The 23,706-nt window shown below is 51.5% G+C and overlaps 1 protein-coding gene across 1 annotated transcript in view; it reads left to right on the top strand.

Annotated features, from left to right (window-relative positions):
- LOC144248867 (uncharacterized) overlaps window positions 1-23,706 on the top strand; it is a 770,489-nt gene that overhangs the window by 146,752 nt on the left and 600,031 nt on the right. The window contains exon 4 of the mRNA XM_085565446.1: window positions 21,303-21,310. Within this exon, the coding sequence (XP_085421572.1) occupies window positions 21,303-21,310 (8 nt within the window). The remainder of the gene's footprint in view (window positions 1-21,302; window positions 21,311-23,706) is intronic.

The following is a 23,706-nucleotide window of genomic DNA, read 5'->3' as shown; positions in this document are numbered from 1 at the left end:
ATGAACAGGTGCCCATGTGCAGCCACAACAAATGTCCAACAGCAGCTCCATCAGCCACTTCCTCCTGCTGGCACTGGCAGACACGCGGCAGCTGCAGCTCCTGCACTTCTGCCTCTTCCTGGGCATCTCCCTGGCTGCCCTCCTGGGCAACGGCCTCATCATCAGCGCCGTAGCCTGCGGCCACCACCTGCACACGCCCATGTTCTTCTTCCTGCTCAACCTGGCCCTCAGCGACCTGGGCTCCATCTGCACCACTGTCCCCAAAGCCATGCACAATTCCCTCTGGGACACCAGGAACATCTCCTACATAGGATGTGCTGCTCAGATCTTTTTCTTTATGCTCTTCATTGGAGCAGAGATTTCCATCCCGACCATCATGTGCTACGACCGCTGCGTGTCCATCTGCAAACCCCTGCACTACGGGACCCTCCTGGGCAGCAGAGCTTGTGCCCACATGGCAGCAGCTGCCTGGGCCAGTGCTTTTCTCTATGCTCTCATGCACACAGCCAATACATTTTCCCTGCCCCTGTGCCATGGCAATGCCCTGGGCCAGTTCTTCTGTGATATCCCACAGATCCTCAAGCTCTCCTACTCCAATTCCCACCTCAGGGAACTTGGGCTTCTTGTGGTTACTAGCAGTTTATCATTTTGTTGTTTTGTGTTCATTGTTTTTTCCTATGTACAGATCGTCAGGGCTGTGCTGAGGATCCCTTCTGAGCAGGGACGGCACAAAGCCTTTCCCACCTGCCTCCCTCACCTGGCTGAGTTCTCTCTCTTTGTCAGCACTGCAGAATTTGCTCACCTGAAGCCTGCCTCGATGTCCTCCCCATCCCTGGATCTGGCCCTGTCCGTTCTGCACGATGAAATCCTGCTCAGCATGGGCAACTGAGCCCTTGAAGGACTTAGTGTCAGGTCAAGGCTTCCTTTCCCTCCCAAAGCCTTCCCTTGGCAGCCTTGGGCAGGGCATCCATCCTCCCTCCCTCCTCCTCCCCACAGAACGGCTCGGAACCACTCTGTGGGCACTTTCCATTCTCTGTGTCTGTCCTCAAGTGCAGTGCCAACCTGGGTCAGTCCTGGCTCTGTCCTGAGCTCCCAGGAGCTCGCAGGCTGAGATGGCAACGCTCAGCCACACCAGGGCCCTGCCCCTGCCAGCAGCACCCCCACAAGCAGCAGCAGCAGCAGCTGCAGCAGCAGCAGCAGCAGCAGCTGCAGCAGCAGCAGCAGCAGCAGCAGCAGCAGCAGCAGCAGCAGCAGCTGCAGTCGCCTCTCAGCTGTTGGTGCCCCTGCACTGCAGCCCCTCTCGCTGGCACCAACGTTCCCTCGTGGCCTTGGAGACAGTCCTGAATCCATCCGTGGGGTCATAGAGCCATGGAATCCAGAGTTCCAGGTTCCTGGAATCCTAGAGTCATTGAATATTGAGAACCACACTCATAGGAGGAGGAGGAGGAGGAGGAGGAGGAGGAGGAGGAGGAGGAGGAGGAGGAGGACGAGGACGAGGACGAGGACGAGGACGAGGACGAGGACGAGGACGAGGAGAAGGAGGAGGAGGAGGAGGAGGAGGAGGAGGAGGACAAGGACGAGGAGGACGAGGATGAGGAGTAGTAGGTGGAGGATGAGGAGGAGGATGAGGAGGAGGAGGATGAGGACGAGGGGGACGAGAATGAGGAGGACGAGGAGGACGAGGAGGAGGAGGAGGAGGAGGACGAGGAGGACAAAGAGGACGAAGAGGAGGATGAGGAGGAGGAGGAGGACGATGATGACGACGAAGAGGAGGTGGAAGATGAGGAGGAGGAATAGGAGGAGGAAGAGAGGGAACAAGGACAAGGAGGATGATGATGAGGAGGAGGAGAACGAGGAGGAAGAGGAGAATGAGGATGAGGAAGAGGAGGAGGAGGAGGACAATGACAAGGAGGATGAGGAGGGGGAGGAGAAAGAGGAGGAGCAGGAGGAGGAAGAGGAGGAGGAGGACGACGACAAGGACTAGGGCAAGCACAAGGAAGATGAGGAGGAGGAGGAGGACAAGGAAGAGGAGGAGGCAGAGAAGCATGAAGAGGAGGAATAGGAGGAGGAAGAGAGAGGACAAGGACAAGGAGGATGATGAGGATGAGGATGAGGAGGACAACGAGGAGGAGGAGGAGAAGAAGAAGGATGAGGATGAGGAGGAGGAGGAGAAGGATGAGGATTAACAAAAGGATGAAGATGCAGAGGAGAAGGAGGACGAGGAGGAGGAGGAGGAGGAGGAGGAGAAGGAAGATGAACAGGAGGAGGAGGAGGACAAGGAGGAGAATAAAGAGGAGGAGGACAAGGATGAGGAGGACCAGGAGAAGAAGGACGAGGAGGATGAGGATGAGCAGGATGGGGAGGACGAGGAGAAGGAAGAGGAGGAAGATGAGGAGGAGGAAAAGGAGGAGAATGAGGATGAGGAGGACAATGAGGAGGATGAGGAGGTTAAGGATGCCGAGGATAAGGAGAAGGAGGATGAGGAGGAGGAGGAGGAGGAGGAGGACGAGGATGAGGAAGAGAAGGATGAGGATGAGGAAAAGGATGAAGATGCTGAGGACAAGGAGGACGTCCTCGTCCTTGTCCTCCTCCTCGTCCTCCTCCTCCTCCTCGTCCTCCTCGTCCTCCTCGTCCTCCTCGTCCTCGTCCTCCTCCTCGTCCTCGTCCTCCTCCTCCTCCTCTTCCTCCTCCTCCTCCTCGTCCTCCTCATCCTCCTCCTCATTTTCCTCCTCCACATCCTCATTCTCATCCTCTTTATCCTCCTGTTCCTCCTCCTCCTCCTTGTCTTTCTCGTCCTCCTCCTCCTTGTCCTCCTTGTCCTCCTCGTCCTGCTTGTCCTCCTCATCCTCATCCTTTTCCTCATCCTTGTCCTCCTCCTCATCCTCATTCTCATCCTCTTTATCCTCCTATTCCTCCTCCTCCTCGTCTTCCTCGTCCCCCTCCTCCTTGTCCTCCTTGTCCTCCTCGTCCTCCTTGTCCTCCTCATCCTCGTCCTGTTCCTTATCCTTCTCCTCCTCCTCATCTTCCTCCTGTTCCTCCTCCTCGTCGTCCCCATCCTGCTCATCCTCATCCTCCTCGTCCTTCTCCTCCTGGTCCTCCTCATCCTTGTCCTCCTCCTCTTTATTCTCCTTGTCCTCCTCCTCCTCCTGTTCATCTTCCTTCTCCTCCTCCTCCTCCTATTCCTCCTCCTCATCCTCCTTCTCCTCTGCATCTTCATCCTTTTCCTCCTCCTCCTCCTTCTCCTCATCCTCGTCCTCATCCTTCTTCTCCTGCTCCTCCTCCTCGTTGTCCTCCTCCTTCTCATCCTTATCATCCTCCTTGTCCTTGTCCACTCTCTTCCTCCTCCTATTCCTCCTCTTCATGCTTCTCTGACTCCTCCTCTTCCTTGTCCTCCTTTTCCTCCTCATCTTCCTTGTGCTTGCCCTAGTCCTTGTCGTCCTCCTCCTCCTCTTCCTCCTCCTGCTCCTTCTCATTCTCCTCCCCCTCCTCATCCTCCTTGTCATTGTCCTCCTCCTCCTCCTCTTCCTCATCCTCATTCTCCTCTTCCTCCTCGTCCTCCTCCTCCTCCTCATCATCCTCCTTGTCCTTGTTCTCTCTCTTCCTCCTCCTATTCCTCTTCCTCATCTTCCACCTCCTATTCGTCGTCATCATCGTTGTCGTCCTCCTCGTCCTCCTCCTCGTCCTCCTCCTCCTCCTCTTCCTCCTCCTCCTCCTCTTCTTCCTCCTCCTCTTCCTCCTCCTCCTCCTCGTCCTCCTCCTCCTCCTCATCCTCATCGTCTTCCTCTTCCTCCTTGTTCTCATCCTCATCCTTCTCCTCCTCCTTGTCCTCCTCATTGTCCTCCTCCACATCCTCATTCTCATCCTCTTTATCCTCCTATTCATCCTCCTCCTCCTCATCTTCGTCGTCCTCCTCCTCCTTGTCCTCCTCCACATCCTCATTCCCTTCCTCTTTATCCTCATATTCCTCCTCCTCCTCCTTGTCTTCCTCATCCTCCTCCTCCTTGTCCTCCTTGTCCTCCTCGTCCTCCTTGTCCTCCTCATCCTCATCCTTTTCCTCATCCTTGTCCTCCTCCTCATCCTCCTCCTTCTTATCCTCCGCATCCTTATACTCCTCATCCTCCTCATTGTCCTCCTGATCCTCATTCTCCTCTTTCTCCTCCTCCTCATCTTCCTCCTCTTCCTCCTCCTCGTCCTTCCCATCCTGCTCATCCTCATCCTCCTCATCCTTCTCCTCCTGGTCCTCCTCATCCTTGTCCTCCTCCTCTTTATTCTCCTCCTTGTCCTCCTTCTCCTCTTCATCTTCCTTCTCCTCCTCCTTGTTCTCCTCCTCGTCCTCCTTGTCCTCTGCATCTTCATCCTTTTCCTCATCCTCATCCTTCTCCTCCTCGTCCTCCTCCTCATCCTTCTTCTCCTCCTCCTCCTCAATGTCCTCCTCCTCCTCATCCTCATCATCCTCCTTGTCCTTGTCCTCTCTCTTCTGTTGGAGGGTGCCGTGGGAGAGAAGACTCATGATATCATGATCATCAAGTCTCAGTTTATTGTGACAGATTACACAGTTTATATATGTTCGTTAATTAGCTCATACATATTGCAAAAGCCGAGCTCATGATTGGTTGCTATGTGACTTGTACTATTATCTTAAAAGTATCTTTGTGTTTGATACTTGCCTGTCCAGCTGGCCTTGCAGCTAGAACAGCTTAGTACCCCTTTGTTCTCTATCTATTTCTACATACCAAGCAGTTTCAATATCCTGCTTTCTGCACACCATCTACTCTTCAGGGTCATGCGAACTTTGCAGCAGTCACGTAGCCCTCCCTATTTGGATTAATTTTACAGTATCATGTCCCTTGTCGTTCAACCATTCCTCTGTCAGGCTCTCTTCACTCTTCCTCCTCCTATTCCTCCTCTTCATGCTTCTCTTCCTCCTCCTCTTCCTTGTCCTCCTCCTCCTCATCTTCCTTGTGCTTGCCCTAGTCCTTTTCGTCTTCCTCCTCCTCCTCTTCCTCCTCCTGCTCCTCCTCTTTCTCCTCCCCCTCCTCATCCTCCTTGTCATTATCCTCCTCCTCCTCCTCCTCCTCCTCTTCATCCTCATTCTCCTCTTCCTCCTCGTTCTCCTCCTCCTCATCATCATCCTCCTTGTTTTTGTTCTCTCTCTTCCTCCTCCTATTCCTCCTCCTCATCTTCCACCTGCTCTTCGTCGTCGTCATCGTCGTCGTCCTCCTCGTCCTCCTTCTCGTCCTCCTCCTCGTCCTCCTCCTCGTCCTCCTCCTCGTCCTCCTCGTCCTCCTCATTCCCCTCCTCGTCCTCCTCCTCGTCCTCTTCCTTGTCCTCCTCGTCCTCGTTCTCCTCTTCGTCTTCGTCTTCGTCTTCGTCTTCGTCTTCGTCTTCGTCTTCGTTTTCGTCTTCGTCTTCGTCTTCGTCTTCGTCTTCGTCTTCGTCCTTGTCCTCGTCCTCATACTCGTCCTCGTTCTCCTCCTCCTCCTTCTCCTCCTCCTCCTTGACCTCCTCGTCCTCCTTGTCCTCTGCATCTTCATCCTTTTACTCATCTTCATCCTTCTCCTCCTTGTCCTCGTCCTCATCCTTCTTCTCCTCGTCCTCTTCCTTGTCCTCCTCCTCCTCATCTTCCTTGTGCTTGCCCTAGTCCTTGTCGTCTTCCTCCTCCTCATCTTCCTCCTCCTTCTCCTCCTCTTTCTCCTCCCCCTCCTCATCCTCCTTGTCATTGTCCTCCTCCTCCTCTTCCTCATCCTCATTCTCCTCTTCCTCCTCGTTCTCCTCCTCATCATCATCATCCTCCTTGTTTTTGTTCTCTCTCTTCCTCCTCTTATTCCTCCTCCTCATCTTCCACCTCCTCTTCGTCGTCGTCGTCGTCCTCGTCCTCATCCTCATCCTTTTCCTCGTCCTCCTCCTCGTCCTCCTCCTCCTCCTCGTCCTCCTCCTCGTCCTCCTCCTCTTCCTCCTCGTCCTCCTCCTCTTCCTTTTCCTCCCCCTCCTCCTCCTCCCCCTCCTCCTCCTCTTCCTCCTCCTCCTCTGAGTGTGGTTCTCAGGATTCAATGACTCTAGGATTCCAGGAACCTGGAACTCTGGGATTCCATGGCTCTGTGACCCCATGGATGGATTCAGGACTGTCTCCAAGGCCACAAGGGAACGTTGGTGCCAGCGGGAGGAGCTGCATTGCAGGGGCACCAACAGCTGAGAGGCGACTGCAGCTGCTGCTGCTGCTGCTGCTGCTGCCGCTGCAGCTGCTGCTGCTGCTTGTGGGGGTGCTGCTGGCAGGGGCAGTGCCCTGGTGTGGCTGAGCATTGCCATCTCAGCCTGTGAGCTCCTGGGAGCTCAGGACAGGGCCAGAACTGACCCAGGTTGGCACTGCACTTGAGGACAGACACAGAGAATGGAAAGTGCCAACAGAGTGGTTCCGAGAAGGTCTGTGGGAAGGAGGAGGGAGGGAGGATGAATCCCCTGCCCAAGGCTGCCAAGGGAAGGCTTTGGGAGGGAAAGGAAGCCTTGACCTGACACTTTGACCTGACTGTTGCCCACGCTGAGCAGGATTTCATCGTGCAGAACTGACAGGGTCAGATCCAGGGATGGGGAGGACATCGAGGCAGGCTTCAGGTGAGCAAATTCTGCAGTGCTGACAAAGAGAGAGACTACAGCCAGGTGAGGGAGGCAGGTGGAAAAGGCTTTGTGCCGTCCCTGCTCAGAAGGGATCCTCAGCACAGCCCTGAAGATCTGCACATAGGAGAAAACAATGAACACAAAACAACAAAATGATAAACTGCTAGTAACCACAAGAAGCCCAAGTTCCCTGAGGTGGGAATTGGAGCAGGAGAGCTTGAGTATCTGTGGGATATCACAGAAGAACTGGCCCAGGACATTGCCATGGCACAGGGGAAGGGAAAATGTATTGGCTGTGTGCAGCAGAGCATGGAGAAAGGCACTGGCCCAGGCAGCTGCTGCCATGTGGGCACAAGCTCTGCTGCCCAGGAGGGTCCCGTAGTGCAGGGGTTTGCAGATGGACACGTAGCGGTCATAGCACATGATGGTCAGCAGGAAATACTCTGCTGAGATGAAGAATATAAAAAGAGCTGTGAAGCACATCCTGTGTAGGAGATGTTCCTGGTGTCCCAGAGGGAATTGTGCATGGCTTTGGGGACAGTGGTGTAGATGGAGCCCAGGTCGCTGAGGGCCAGGTTGAGCAGGAAGAAGAACATGGGCGTGTGCAGGTGGTGGCCGCAGGCTACGGCGCTGATGATGAGGCCGTTGCCCAGGAGGGCAGCCAGGGAGATGCCCAGGAAGAGGCAGAAGTGCAGGAGCTGCAGCTGCCACGTGTCTGCCAGTGCCAGCAGGAGGAAGTGGCTGATGGAGCTGCTGTTGGACATTTGCTGTGGCTGCACATGGGCACCTGTTCATGGAGAAAGGACAGGGACAAGTCAGGAGAGGCTGCTTGGAGCCAAACCTGGGCCATTCGCTGCAGCCTGTCCTGCTGGGACTCACCCAGCTTTGTTCCTGCTCTGGGAAAACCTTCACCCAGGTCCCTGCCTGAGCTCCAGGTTTGCTGGCTGAGTGTGCCAGGAGCAGCCAGGCCTGTATGTGGGGGCTTTGGAGGAGCCATCCCTGCCCTGCTGCCCTGGGTTTGTGGCCATGGTGCAGAGGGACAAGGCTGGATATTCAGGATTTGTCAGGGGAATCACTCCTACTGCAGCAAGTCTTGGTACCATCTGCACTTACATTTCTAAGAGAAATTGATGGCAGGGGTTGGATTTAGGAATTGATTTCCTACCCAAACACGATTCCTGTCTCTTTGAGGTCAGAAATCCCCAGCATTCCTGCTGCACTCAGAGTTTCCCACTGAGAGCTGTGAGAGGCAAAGGATTCCCTGTGGCTGAGGGAAGGTGAGGGGCTGGATGGGCTTGTTCCCCCAGCACTGCTCTGTTCAGCCCCCTCTGCTTCCCTGAGCATCTCCCTGGCCTGGACATCCCCTCCTGAGAGGTGCCTTGTCCCTGCCAGCGCTCACAGAGCCCATCCCACCCTGTGTGCCCTCGGCCCGGCCCTACAGAAACCTGCCTGTGTGCAGGGCCCTGGCTGGGGCAGGCTCTGTGTGCAGCTGGGCAAGGGCAGCTCAGGAGAGCCCTGCTGGGCCCTGCAGAGGTGATGCTGCTGCTGCCCAGGGCTGAGGAGTGGCTGAAGGCCCTTTGGGAGGCTCCCAGCAGAGACACTGGCCACCCAAAGTCACAGTTCTGGAGTGTCTGTAAATGTTCTAACATTCCTTTGATGATCCTGTGTGTTCTTTCAACTCAGAATGTTCTGTCATTCTGGGATTACAATTCCTGCTCTGCTTCTCTCATCCCCCTGGTGTCTATAATCAAAAGAGAAAAAAAAAAAAATAAAAACCCTTGCAACTATGTTAGAAGACTACAGTAAAAAACAGACCTTTATTGGAAGCTTCCAAGTGTCCCCAGGGGACACCCAGTCCCTGCTTTCAACAATTTATTACGGTTAATTAATTAGGGTATTTAATAGGAACATCCAATAGGAGATTCAGTTGCCCCAGTTTTACTCCCCAGGCTCAAACCATTGGAGTAGGTCCAAGGGCTTCTATGCCTTTACTTTTTGTTGTGACTGCTCACATTTTGGTCGAAAACCAAAATGTTGTTCTCGTAGGTCCTCTTCCTGATAATAAGACTATGCAGTATTTCAGGAATGTGTTTAGGCAGTCAGTTTATTATTCTAAAATCTAAAATAAAAGTAAGGAAATCTACTAGAGTTATTTAAGGAGTACAGTTATATAATAGTATTTCAATAGAGTTAATTAGAGTTTAACAGTTAATAAGGATTATAATTTTATAACTATATAATAGTATATAACTATAAAATAGTAATTTACAGAGGTACAAATATATGAAAAATGTATAAAACAAAAATGTTTTTTTCATCACCCCAACTTTCCCATATTGCTCCAAGCAGGAAATAGAAAACACTCTCAGGAAAGCTCCTGATCATTACAGCAATCCCACGCTTACCTTCTTTGGGAAGTGTCCTCCGGAGCTGTGCCCAGGCTGGTCTGGAGCTGGGAGCAGCCCTGCCCCAGCCAGCCCCTCTCAGCAGCAGCACCTGCCCTGCTCAGGGTGGCTCCTTCCCCCCACAGCTCCTGGCCAGCGCTGGGAGCAGCTCCAGGGCCGGCTGAGAGCTGTCCCTGGCAGGCAGCAGAGTCCCTGGCCCAGCACAGCGCCCTGGGCTGCAGGACCCTGCTCTGCAGGACAGCCCTGGGCACCCCTGGCTGCTCTGCACAGGAGATGAGCAGAGAATGCACTCACAGGCTCTGTGGGCATTGGCATGTTCCAGCTTTAGGAGATCTCTCCAGGAGCTGCAGCTGCCTTGTCCTGCAGCCAGAGGTTCCTGTGCCAAGGGCTGGCAGTGATTCTGCCCCAGGCACTTCTCAGCCCCTTCCCAGCCCTGACTGATTGAAGCTCTCTGTGCCTCTGTGCTGTGCCCGGGCTGGCTGCAGGCAGTGCCCCAGCCCTGCTGGGCTGACAGAAGAGCTGCTCAGCAAGAGAAATGTGCTTTTGAAGCTCTGCTTGGTTACCAGGATCACCCTCTGTGCCAGGAGCCCGGCCCAGCTCAGCAGCACAGACACAGCACAAGGACTTTAATGACCCTCTGGGGCTTTGTGCTCAGGCCCTGAACATCAGGCCCTGAGAGGGAGCTGCAGAAACCTCTCCAGAACTCCAAGTCAGAATCCAACTCCAAAGTTTCTGGGACTTTTAATGGGTCCCACTGAGGGACACGACTGAGAAAGTGTCCCCAGGCCCCAGGCAGAGCAGAGAACTGGAGGTACTGATGCCAGGTGGGGACAAAGAGAAGCCAAGTCTTGGTGCCCTGGGGCACAGCAGGGTCTGTGCCACCAAGGGCTGTGAGGAGACACCTTGTCCTGAGGCCCTGGGGCCTCCTGGCACAGCCCCAGCCAGGCTGGGCACTGTCAGCCCCTGGTCCTGCCCTCAGCATCCCTCCCTAGCCCACATCCCAGTGGCCTCAGGGATCTGCTGGAAGGATTCCCTGGGGAGCCTTGGTCAGGAATGGCCCTGGGGGCTCCTTCATGCTCCCAGGGACTGCAGGTTTTTCAAAGGACTTTGGCTTTTGCTTTTGCCTTGGAGTCTTGGAGAGGTTTGTGCAATCATGGCCTCCAATTATCTGCTGTAATTAGTCCCTGGAGAGGCTTTGTCAGGAACAACACTCAGTGGGGCTCATTAATGCTTCAAGGTACTTCAGTTTTATTAAGGTACTTGGTGTTTGCCTTTTTATACAGACTCTGTGAGAGGTTTGTGCAATCATGGCCCCAATTATCTGCTTTAATGAGTCCCTTGAGAGCTTTGTACAGGCACTCAGTAGGGCTCATTAATACTTTGAGATTCTTAGCTTTTGTAAGGTAATTTGGATTTTCCTTTCCACATTGACAGTTCTTTGTGCCATTTTGTGTCTCTGAGAGGTTTTTGTGCCATCTGGCCTCCCGTTCTCTCCTCCAAGGACTCCATGAAGAGACTGTGGTATAGATGAACCTTTGTGGTTCCCATTAATGCTTTAGACCCCAACCACTTTGGGGTTTTCTTCTGACTTTGACTCTGGGAAAAGTTTTTGCAATCTCCTCTCAGGCCCTGAGGCTCCAGGGCTCAGCTCCAAATGCACCACGGGGCTCATTAGGATCAAGTATGTCCTGACAAACCACGGGTCTGCCTCAATTTCTCTCTGCTCTTGTGCAGCTTGTCATTAAGTTTCTGTAGTGATTTTGGGTCATCATTTTGAGATTTCTCGACCAATGCTTCAATAGTGTGGTGGCTAATTACCAGTGCACTCACTAGAATATACTTACTCATTTCCAACTGTGACATAGGATTAGGAGAAAGGCAAAGTAGTCAAAAAATATTAAAAGGGTATAAATAAATTGTATTAACAATAACTAAAGAAAGAGTAATAAGAATTAGAACAAAACTTTCAGAACACTTCCTCTCTCCATACAACCTGACAATGTAAAGAGACAAACCCCAAAATTTTCAGTCAGTTTACCACCTCTAAAATAGTCTTTCTTCACTTCACTTAGGGAGAGAAGTTCCTTTTGTTAATGTTATGAAGACTTCTCCACAGGAAAACAGTTATCTCATGGCTTTTCATTTCCGTGAATAACAGCTGACTGGAAAAATCTGCAGTCATGAAGTCCCTCCCATTTTTTCACAGCTTTTCCCACAGTTGTGTTTATGGGCCATGTCAGCTTATGGGGTATTAGTTTAAACATGAGCTGTTTAAGAGCAAAGGTTCTCTTCATCTATTTCTGAAATCATCATCTCTGGGAACAGAGATCTTCTCTCCCTGAGGACACAGGGTCTCATCACTCTGCTCTCCTTCTCTGTTCAAACTTCTCATGGGATCACAGCTACTTCAACATTAGCTTACTTTAGCATGGAGGCCTTTGCTGAAACAAGTCATCTCCCCATACTTTTCAATGCATTATAGGGAAAAAGAGAGTCTGATGTATCCATGATATCCTTCTCCATAGCTTTAGCAGAGGATTTCAGCACCAAGATCAAGGCATCTCCTCATCCCTCCCATCTGGGACTCAACTTCCTCTTCCCTGCCCTCGGTGTGTCCATGTTGCTCCTCTGTGTGCCTGCCCTGTGTCCTTTTCTCTCACTGGAGGGAGGATGGCAGCACTGGCAGAGTCAATATCTCCTGGGGCTGCAGATGGTTCCGTGAGCCCGGCCGGGCTCGGTAGCCAATTCTTGTTTTGGCCATGGTCCCTGGACATGAAGACCAGTTCTTTTCTATAGGAATGAAGGAACAGAGCCCCACTGCTTTTGGGGCAAATGAGAAGTGACCACAAGCGGCAAAGGCCAGCCAGAGCTGCCAGATCCTGTTCTTAGAGATACCGTTGAATATAGGAAAGATTTTAGGCAGAGTGTCAGTTTTGGCAATGGGCATCTGAAAAGACGGATGGTTCTTTTCCATACAAAGGAAACAAAGGAGACCCATTGCTCCAGGAGTTGATGAGGGGCAGCCCTTGACATCCCAGCATCAGCCAGACCTGTCAGATGGCCACTGGAAGGCCAAGCCAGCCAGACCTGTGTTAAAGGAATAAAGCAGGATTTATTAAAAGGCCTTCAAGGGATACACCTTGGGCAGTAGAAGAGCCTGGCTCTGGCTCCATCCTAGATGGAGTCCAGGTCACGAGTTTTCACTGGGACAAACAGGGGGATTTGGTCTGGCAGGATGTGTAAAACAATCTCCTGTGATATCTACCTGTTCTCACACAGAGCACTTGGCTGCAGGGACACATTCCCATTGTTCCTGCCCAAGTTTCAGGATTCAAACACTGCTGTCCTTCCCAGGAGCTGTTCTTCAGCTGCCTCGGGAGGCTCTTTGGCCTCTGGAGCCACACTCTGGCTCCAATATTAGTACTACTGGATCCAAACCCTTTATCTCCACCAACAGCAGTGATTTGAGGTGGTTCTCCTTTTTTTCCCTATTGTTTTAAACATTGACAATATCAATAATTGTACTACCCTGTCATGGGGTTGAGTAATGCAATCTTGTTCACTATTGTTTAACCAAATTACTTCATTTTCCCCTTGATAATCTGCATCAGTTCCTCCTCCCATGACATGAGCACTTTGCAAGGCCAAGCTCCAGTGAGCAGTTACCAAACCAAAGTGTCCTGGAGGAATCTGGATTCCTGTTCCTGTATTGTTAACTCTCATTTGCTTCTGAATTATCCTAACTAATTCCAGTGGATGAAGGTCCAGCCCTGCAGCCTTTGGGCTGGCCCTGCCAGGGCCATCACACCCAGAACAATTTCCCAGGCAGTCCCAGTCTCACTGCCCAGGGCTGTATTTGCACACTGGGAGCAGCCGTGCACAGCCAGGGGGTTTCCATTTCCCCAGGGGCCATTGTTAAGGGCATGGAGCACATCTGGGAGATGGCTTCTCCATGGGGACAGGTTCCCAGAACTCATTCTTTAACTGCACTTTTAACAACCCCTTCTCTGCCTCCTCCTCCTCATCCTCCTCCTCATCCTCCTCATCTTCCTCCTCCTGCTGGTCTTCCTCGTCCTCTTTGTCCTGTTCCTCCTCCTCGTCCTCCTCCTCCATTTACTTGTCCTCCTCCTCCTCCTCCTCCTCATCCTCGTCCTCCTTGTCCTCCTTGTCATCCTAGTCCTCCCCCTCCTCCTCCTCCTCCTTGTCCTGTTCATCCTTATCCTCTTCCTCCTCATCATCCTCCTCCACATCCTCATTCTCATCTTCTTCCTCCTCCTATTCCTCCTCCTCCTTGTCTTCCTCGTCCTCCTCCTCCTTGTCCTCCTTATCCTCCTCGTCCTCCTTGTACTCCTCATCCTTGTCCTTTTCCTCATCCTCCTCCTCCTTCTCCTCCTCATCCTTATCCTCCTCTTACTCCTCATCTTCCTCCTCCTCATCCTCATTCTCCTCCTTCTCCTCCTCCTCATCTTCCTCCTCCCCCTCCTCCTCGTCCTCCCTATCCTGCTCGTCCTCATCCTCCTCGTCCTTCTCCTCCTGGTCCTCCTCATCCTTGTCCTCCTCCTAATTTTTTATTCTCCTCCTTGTCCTCCTCCTCCTCCTGTTCATCTTCCTTCTCCTCCTCATCCTCCTCCTCCTTGTCCTCCTTGTCCTCCTCATCTTCATCCTTTTCCTCATCGTCTTCCTCCTCGTCCTCCTCCTCATCCTCCTCCTCGTCCTCCTCCTCCTCCTTCTTTTCCTCCCTCTCCTCGTTCTCCTCCTCCTCCTCATCCTCCTCATCATCCTCCTTGCCCTCGTTCTCTCTCTTCCTCCTCCTATTGCTCCTCCTCATCTTCCATGTCCTTTTCATCCTCCTCCTCCTCCTCCTCCTCCTCCTCCTCCTCCTCCTCCTCCTCCTCCTCCTCCTCCTCCTCCTCCTCCTCCTCTGAGTGTGGTTCTCAGGATCCAATGACTCTAGGATTCCAGGAACTTGGAACTCTGGGATTCCATGGCTCTGTGACCCCATGGATGGATTCAGAACTGTCTCCAAGGCCACAAGGGAACGTTGGTGCCAGCGGGAGGGGCTGCAGTGCAGGGGCACCAACAGCTGAGAGGCGACTGCAGCTGCTGCTGCTGCTGCTGCTGCTGCTGCTGCTGCTGCTGCTGCTGCTGCTGCTGCTGCTGCTTGTGGTGGTGCTGCTGGCAGGGGCAGGGCCCTGGTGTGGCTGAGCGTTGCCATCTCAGCCTGTGAGCTCCTGGGAGCTCAGGACAGAGCCAGGACTGACCCAGGTTGGCAATGCACTTGAGGATGGACACAGAGAATGGAAAGTGCCCACAGAGTGGTTCCGAGCAGGTCTGTGGGAAGGAGGAGGGAGGGAGGATGAATCCCCTGCCCAAGGCTGCCAAGGGAAGGCTTTGGGAGGGAAAGGAAGCCTTGACCTGACACTAAGTCCTTCAAGGGCTCATTTGCCCACGCTGAGCAGGATTTCATCGGGCTTTGTCTCACGACAGTGTCAGGGTCAGAAGTGGTGGGAGCAGCTGGAAAACAGGGCTGTGTATTCCCTTCCCCCAGCCCATTTGGGAACATCTGGGCAAGGTCTCCATTGTCTGCCTGCAGCCAGCTTGGGGGCCCTTCCTCTCCTCCTCCTGCTTGGGGGACTGGGCTTGGTTTCTTCTGCCATCTGCAATGCTGAGCTTCTCTCTCCTCAAACCCGGCTGCTCAGGTTTGTGTCCCTGTGTCTCGCACCTTCCTCCTCTTCCTCCTCATCACGTACTCGTGGAGCCTCTTTGGGCAGCTGGACTGGAACTGGCAGCAGCAGGCGAAACCTAAGGAGCACCTCTGGCCTCCAGCCTTTCTGCAGGGCTGGCCAGAGCCTTCCTGCCAGGGGCGAGCCTCTTTCCTGTCTCTTCCCGAGGCAATATAGTCTGGATCTTAGCTCTGTCCTCCTTTCTTTCTCTTTCAGGGAAGGATCAGCCATGGCTGAAGGAATCTTCCGTAGGTGCCTGGTGCTGATGGCCATTCTCAGCATCAACCAGCCTTCTGGAAAGAATGGGATTTCTCCTGAGGATGATAAAGGAATTGTCCAGAGGATGAAGGAGCAGGAGGTGATCCTTTGGCAGCACCAGCTGCACTTGGAGGAGGAAACTGCAGACCTGGAAGCCAGACAGGAGTGTCTGTCATGGCCTCTGTGGGAACTGGAGGAAAGATCCATTGTCACACATGCACGGTGGTTTGCTTGGCTGTCCCTGCCACATTCATGATCTGGAGGCAGCATAGGAATGGAGCCAGAGGGGAGCACAGAGAAGAAAAGACTGATCTGGAGCTCCTGGGGAAAGCCTGGAAAGGATTGGCCTTCCTGACAAAGCCCTTTGTGCTGCTCAGGGCCATTTGCATCTCCATGGGCAGAACTGGAGGATATCTTCCAGCATTTGTGGATAGACTTGTTGAATTACCTCTTCAATTGCTTCATTCCTGTAAGACAAACTTGGTGCTTGAAATTCCTTAAGTTCCTTAGGTTAAGAATGTCCTTATTTCTCTGTAATGATTGTTAAATATACTGTATTGATTGCTATAATCTCTGTATTGATTGTTAGAAATACTCTATTGATTTTTAGAAATACGCTTTCTATTGATTGTTAGAAATATTCTCTGTATTGATTAGTTAGATATACCCTATATTGTTAGAAATACTCTGTACTGATTGTTAAAAATAGTCTGTTTTGATTGCTATCATCTCTGTATTGGCTGTTATACTCTGTATTGATTGTTAGAAATAATTTCTGTATTGATTATTTGAAATACTCTCTGTATTCAATGTTATAAATACCAAACTTCCATTAATAAGATAGATTTAAGCAAAGGAATAAACTTTTCAGAGTTGTTTGTTTGCAACCAGATGACTTCCTGTTATCTTTAGCCTCGGGCATTCTCCTTGCACCCTGTGCTCCCCTTACAGGCTGAAATGCAAACACCACAGAAACAGAGACCCTGTGTGCAAAGCACAGCCAGGGGTGTGTGCTCCTCTGAAGGGACAGACATTTAGGGGAGGATGTTTCAGAAGGAGGCTGTGGACATTGTGGCTGGAAAGCAGGGAAGGAACAGTTTGGCAGGAGCTTTCCTTCAGCAGGAGGGGAGCACACAGAGGAGTTTGTGTCAAGTGGAGTCTGACACTGCCATCCAGTGCTGGCAAGAAGGGTGGAGCAGAGAAGCTGAGAAAAGGGCCTCAGCATGTTTAGTGATGATGTCTGGACTTCAGTGATGGGGACAAAGCCTTCCTAAACTGAACATTAAATCTCAAACCCATAGCATTTTGGGAAGGAATGTTACTTTCCTCACAGTATCAATATATTTTCCTACCCTCTTCAGGTAAGAAAGGATTTCAATCCTTGTCTGCATTAATGGATGCTGGAATTCCTAGTGCTTCCTTCAGACTTCCAGGGATTGGAGGGTGCACTGTGGGCTGTGAGGAAACACTTCCCAGGCATGGTCTGTGGGAACTCAAAATGTCTCTCAGACATTTTTAGAGGTTCCAGGCCGTGGTCAGACGCAGTCTGGACCCCGGCAGGCAGCTGGATTTAGCTGTGATTTCGAGTTTGAACCATGGAATGAATTACCAGCTTTGAAGGTGGAACAAGCAGTCACAAAGTGCTAGATAGTATAGTAAATGTAGTCACAAAGTAGAGGGAAATATTTTTTGGTAGTGTACAGGGGTGTTTTAGTGCATGTACAGGGGGGTTTTTACTTTGTACATGGGGGTCAGAAGTTCTAAGATGGAGGAAAGTGGGCTGAACCCATCCTTCTTCTTTCTTCTTCCTTACCTCCATGTTCTTGGTGATGTTGGCACTCACAGATTGGTTTAGAATAGAAAAACACTTGGCAACGTAGGTAATAGGTATTGGGGAATAATTGTAAACATGCTATGCGTAATATATCTTATAAAAGATAGCAGCAGCCCTGGGCGGGGAGAGAGAAGAAGAAGACACCAGACAGTCAGGGTGTCAGGAGTGTGTGCGTCTCTGCCTGGGCTGCTGACCAAAGGGCTGCAGCCCGAGAACCTAGTCTGTTAGATAACTAGCAATAAATCATCTTGAGACCGAACAAGAAGAGGCTGCAGAGTTTTTCTTTGGGAACACGGGTTGGAAGAGAAGCTTTACCACCATATGAGACCCCAAACCAAACCCGGGGTTCTCACATCTGGTTCCCTGGCTGGGCACCAGCAAGAAGACCGAAAAGAAACATCAAACAACCTCCAACCTGCATCAGCGGAGAAGAAAAAAAGAGAAGAGGAGAGCACACACTCACCGTAAATTCCAAGAAGAGAGGGAGCGGATAGCTCGAGATAAGAACCTGACCTTCACTGAAACAACTCGCCTTGGGGACTTTCCAGGGAGGAGATGACCCAGAAGCGCGCCTGGGATCTCTCACCTGTGACCTGCTGGACGGTGATCAGTGCCATCTCCGGACTGACCTCGGGCCAACACAGCTTTTGGTGAGAACGGTCAAAATTAAGAACATGGTGGGGGAATTCTCCCAAGAGGAAAAAGAAATAGTATCTGCCTTCCAGGGCATCATCTCTGCCCATCCGGTGGAGATTGCTCAAAAGGAGCTGAAAGATTTATTATTATGGGTGAGGTGTAACTTCCCACACTCAGATCCAGATTTACTGTATGAGCCAAATTTTTGGCAGGAAATTAATAAGCAATTATATTATCAGGCTATAAAAAATAATAAGCTTGCCGCAAAACTTTTATCTTCAGCAAGAACAGTTTTAGAGTCACTCTCACAACGCAGCAGCTCAAGCCAGGCAGCTACGGCTCCTGGTGACAAACGGGGGGGGGACAGTCCAGCCAGCAGCTCGGGACAGCCCCTCTCACCACAGACACAGGACAGGCAGGATTGCTTCCTGTGGAAAATCAGGGAGATGATACCCCATCGCGTCCCGTGTCCCCGGGCTCTCACTGTTCCTCAGTTTCCCAAGAGTTCCCAAGCTCCTCCGACACCCAGTTTCCCCAGACGGAGGCGGGCGAGCCAGGCACAGCCGCGACCCTCAGTGGGAGGAAGGCATTGCCCGAGTCCAAACCCACGGTGGGGTGGCAGCGGCGGCGGCAGCAGCTCCGGTGGGTGAGGGTGTGAACGTGAGTGCAGAGCAGGGGGAGGAGGGAGAGGAAAGCGCCTCCACATCTGCGCAGGCTGGGAGTTCAAAACAGCCCACGCAGAAAGCGAGGCCGGGGAGAGCGGCGGGGGCGGGACGGATCGGGGCGAAAGCGGGGGGTGCGAGTGCGGCGGTGGTACGCTCGGAGCGCCCGGGGACGCGTTCGGTGTCGAGAATCCGTGAGGCCACAGAAGCGGCCGCCCAAAGGGTGCGGGAACTTGGCTTCCTGACCGCGGCAGCCCGGGCTGCTGAGAAAGCGGCAGAGGGACAGCGGGAGGCGTTCCTCACTGCAGCTCAGGTGGCGGGCACATGTGTGAAGGTCGAGCAAAACCCGACAGCCACGGGTGCAGGGGATTTCTCACATTTCGAACGCGCGGGACGGGCACACAGGGGGCAGAGCCGGCGTGCGCAGGCTGTGGGTGCTGGCATGGAGCCAGGAGACGGGCAAAGTGAGACGGAAACATCAGGGTTGGAATGGGAACAGGAGGGTGCTTGCGTCAGCCTTGGGGGGGACGGCAGTGGCTCTGATTCCGAGGTGGTGCGGGGCGGAGCGAGGCCAAAGCATAGCCAGGGTCGGAGCAGGAGCGTTCACTCCCCTGAGATGACACAGGCAGGGATGGGGCGTGTCCAGGAGGTAAACATTCCTCAGGGCACGGTTCCATCATTGTTCCCATGGCAACAGACAGCCCAAGCCCACGGCCAATCCCTGTCAGCTTCTGACATGACCAAATTTGAACAGTTATTACAAGAGTCAGTTTCACCAACTGCAGGGATCGCAAACGTGAATCGGTTATTAGGAGAAATGCTCAAAGGTTTATCAGGAATTAGTGCGGGATTTGCAAATTTAAATCAGTTGACAGAAGAGATGCTCAAATGTTTATCGAAGTGCAGATTGAAGAGCAGAGTGCGGTTCCGACCTCAGCTGGTCAGGCGGCAGCGCCATCTAGCGGCGGAACCACAACATTGCAACAGGCGGCACAGAACTTGTCGAGGCACTGCGCCACCCAGTGGTGGGACCGTGACATTGCAGGACTTTTTTCCAGTTTCTTATAAGAAAAACTCCAGGGTGAAAAAGGTCACATCTGCACGGCAGCAGGAACCTCCACTGACACCAGAACAGTGCGGGACTCAGGACACTTCTGCTGAGGCGCAGCAACGGGAGGAAACGATACGCATCACCGCGTCGGAGGGTGTCCCAGCTTGGACAATTCCAAAATCAAGGTCTGCCAAACTTTCGGGGCAGGGAGAGTTAATCTTAATATCAAAGGGGGTTGTTGAATTTCTTTTACGATATTGAAGCACAGCCTTGGAGTCACAGCCAGAACTGTTGGTTCATCTTCCAAAAATTTTCCAAATAATGCAGGGCAGTCTTGTGTTCTCCTCCACAGCAGATGATTCACTTTTCTCCAGAGGCTTCCAGCCTTCATCTTCGCAGATGCTGCAGACGCCGTTGGTATCGGTGAGTGCTGCTGCACCAGAACTGCAGCCACAGCAGATGACTCCACTCTACAGGCAAGTACCCACTGAATTTACAGCTTTGCAGAGCACAAAAGTGGACTGGCAGGACATTCGAGCAGAGTTGGAGAAAGAGAAAGGTTTATTGCAGGGCTCGGGAAACATAATAATGCCAGTGAGCTATGACGCTCAGGGCCAAAACCCGAGATGGGAATGCCTGGATCGTGGAGCAATCAAAGATTTATCTAAGGCCATTCAGGACAATGGGTTGTCATCACCATATTTCAAGCAGATGTTAAAAAGCATTTTTGGCATGTATGATTTAACACCATATGATCCTAAATATCTTGCAACATCAGTTCTTACAGACACCCAAGCTCTCATGTGGCAGAAGGCGTGGAGGAGATCCCTGGAGCAGCTGAGAGCCAGATACCAGGGCAGGCCGAATGCGAACCTCACCATGGCGCAGCTTGCTGGTGATCCTCCTGAGGATGATCCAACTCAACAGGCGGTGAGGCTCCCGCGTCACGTGCTCAGCGACATCAAAGAGGCATCACGGAGGGCAATTCTTCAGATTGCTCCAGCGGGGGTCCAGGACACCATCTACACTGAGATCAAACAGGGTCCTTTGGAGCCGTTTTCTTCATTCGTGGATTGTCTTTCTCAGGCGGTGGAGCGGCAGGTGACTGAGGAGGAAGCGAAACCACACCTGGTCAAAAGCCTCGCGTTCTCCAATGCCAATCCGGAGTGCAGACGGATCATCAGCATGATGCCGCACCAGGCCACCTTGGCAGATATGATCGAGGCGTGCAGCAAGGTGGGGACACCACAACATGTTGCTTTCATCATGGAGGAACACTTGGGGGATCGAATTGAAAAACGTGTTAGGGAAGCTCTTGCAAATTATACAAAGGGCAACTCCAATGCAGAGAGACGGTGCTTTGGGTGTGGGGCACAAGGACATATTAAAAGGAACTGCCCACAACTTGCAAAGCCCAACGAGCCACCAGACCTTTGCCCTTGATGCAGGAGGGGGAAACATCTCACAAGTGAGTGTCACTCACAAACAGATGTGGATGGGAAACTTCTTCCTATTCTGGGAATCGGAAAAAAGAGCACGAATCAACGCCAGCGTGCTCAGACACAAATCCTGGCAGTGACACAGAACCAACAGGAACAATCCTCGGGGAGCAACAAACAGAACCCCTCAGCAGAGCAATCTCCAAAATCCCCAGCGACCCAGACTTGGTACCACCCGGATTCCAATGCATCTTGGCAACCTCCAAATTGACATGCCTTTTGGACAATAGCCATGCAGTGATACCTACAGGTGTCACAGGGACTTCTTGGAAAAGACAGGATTTTTTAATAATGGCCAGGGACAGGAGCAGTATCCTTGGACTTGTTGTTTATCCATCTTTGATTTCAACAAACCATAATGAGGAGTTGATGGTCACAGCAAAAGCCCTGCGACCACCTCTGACAATTCCACAAAACACACTGATTGCTCGAGCCATGGCTTTGCCATCTCATCCAGAAAGGCAAGCCATGCCGGTGTTCAACAAACGGGACTCTTTTCCTGGTGATCAAGCAGAGGTGCATGCATCTTGGGTGAAACATTTGAGCCGGGATCGGCCCATTGTTACTTGTCAGTTGACTTGTAACGAGAAGACAATTGCTATTACAGGGATGCTTGACACAGGAGCGGATGTTACAGTTATTTCATACATTTTTTGGCCTTGGGAATGGGGCTTGGTTGCACCTTTGGGTTCTCTCACAGGCATAGGGGGGAGTTCCCTGTGCATGCAGAGTGAGAACGCAATTGTTGTCACAGGTCCAGGAAAAAAGACAGCAGTTATCCATCCTTTCATCGTGCAAAAGCCCATCACAGTATGGGGAAGGGACCTTTTGGCACAATGGGGACTGAAATTAGAATTGGATTTTTAACAGGGGTCACTGTGGCACTCGCCACTTTGAAACTGACCTGAAAAACAAATGATCCTGTTTGGGTGGATCAGTGGCCCCTGGAGCGGAAAAAATTGAGTGCATTGAAAAAGTTGGTCCAGGAACAGCTGCAGAAGGGACACATCAAACCAACAGACAGCCCATGGAATTCCCCGGTGTTTGTCATTCACAAGAAAACTTCAGGGTCTTGGAGACTGCTTCATGATCTCGGGAAAATCAACGAGGTCATTGAGGACATGGGGCCACTGCAGCTTGGGCTTCCATCTCTCTCGATGATCCCAAGGGACTGGTCACTTGTGATCATTGATCTCAAGGACTGTTTTTTCAGCATTCCACTTCATCCAGATGATGCTCCATGCTTTGCATTTTCTGTCCCAAGCATCAACAGAGAAGAACCTCTGCAAAGATACCATTGGACGCTTCTTCCTCAGGGACTCAAAAATTCTCCAAGTATTTGCCAATGGTACGTGGCCCAAGCTTTGCATCCAGCACGAGAAAAACATCCAAAACCAAAAATTATCCATTATATGGATGATTTGCTCATTGCGGCACCAACAAAACAAGAAGTGCAAGAAATTCGTGACTGTGTGATTGCGCAGGTGCAAAAATCAGGACTGGAAATTAGTACACCAAAAATACAGGAAATTGCACCTTGGAAATACCTGGGATGGAAGATCACAAAGCAAACGATAAGGCCACAGAAACTGGAAATCAACACAAAGGTCACCAATCTCCAGGACTTGCAACAGCTTTTGGGGGAGATCAACTGGATGAGACCGATCCTGGGAATCACCAATGATGACATCTCGTCATTGCTCGATCTTTTGAGAGGGGACAATAACATCAAATCTCCCAGAACTCTGACGCCTGAAGCAAAAAGGGACCTTGAAAAGATCACAGACATGATTCAGCAGAGACAAGCACATCACTTTGTAGAATCATTGCCTTTTCATTTAGCAGTGTTGGGGGAAACAGCACAGTTATATGAGTTGATTTTTCAGTGGGATTTGTCTCAAATGGACCCTCTTTTGTTGTTAGAGTGGGTTTTCTTAGCTTACAGGCCTTCAAAAACAATTCTTACAGATTTAGAAATGGTAGCACAAATTATTATTAAGGCGAGAACCAGGTTGCTGACAATGTCAAGCAGAGATTTCTCACTTATTCATGTACCTTTAAAGAAAGTGTATTTTGAATGGGTGATGCAAAAATCACAGGATTTTGCAATTGCTTTTTTAGGATATCCAGGAGTTTGTACAGTTCATTTCCCAGTTCACAGGATGTTGAATGCAAAAGTAAGTTTCAGGGAAAAACCAAAAATAAGCCAGGAACTGGTGGAAGGGGTGACAGTGTTCACTGATGGTTCGGGAAAAACTCACAAATCAGTGGTCACATGGCAAAATTCAAAAACAGGGGAGTGGGAATCAGATATTAAAATAGTACAGGGTTCACCACAAATTGTGGAATTGGCAGCAGTGGTCAGGGTTTTTCAATTGTTTCAGGAACCATCAATCTGATCACAGATTCAGCATAGGTTGCAAATGTGGTCAAACGGCTAGAGGGATCACTTTTGAAACACACTGACAATGAAATTTTATATTCATATTTGTCATGCATGAGGACAATCCTAGAAAGTAGAGAACATGCATATCAGGGCACATTCATCACTCCTAGGGTTCTTAGCAGAAGAAAATGCTAATGCAGACAGACTCACAATGACTATGTCACAGACATTGCCAGATATTTTTGAGCAGGCAAAATTGAGCCACGCATTTTTCCATCAGAATGCACAGGCATTGATGAAATCCTTTCGCCTTTCTAAAAGTCAGGCAAAGGAGATCATCAGTGCTTGTCCAGACTGTCAGCTTGTGCAGCCTCCTGCGTCTACAGGAGCTGTCAATCCAAGGGGATTGCAGAGTCTTCACCTCTGGCAAGCTGATGTCACAAAATACCCATCCTTTGGTGCTGCATCTCTCCCTCGAATCCACGGGGATAAAACCCCTGTAGAGCCTGGCCAGCTGGGCAGTGGGGTGAGGCGGGCAGAGGGAAGGAACTTCTCCTTGGATCCCGGGGGGTTTGGAGAAGCTCCCTCATGAGTCCAAAGACGAGCTGGTCCCACAAGCAAAGGAAAGAGGCACTCCCCC

This window comes from Lonchura striata, chromosome 36 (genome assembly GCF_050655825.1).
Source record: "Lonchura striata isolate lonStrDom1 chromosome 36, ASM5065582v1, whole genome shotgun sequence".
Classification (NCBI taxonomy): Eukaryota; Metazoa; Chordata; class Aves; order Passeriformes; family Estrildidae; genus Lonchura; species Lonchura striata.
The sequence above is the reverse complement of the archived record's forward strand: the minus strand, read 5'-3'. Positions and strand labels throughout refer to the sequence as shown.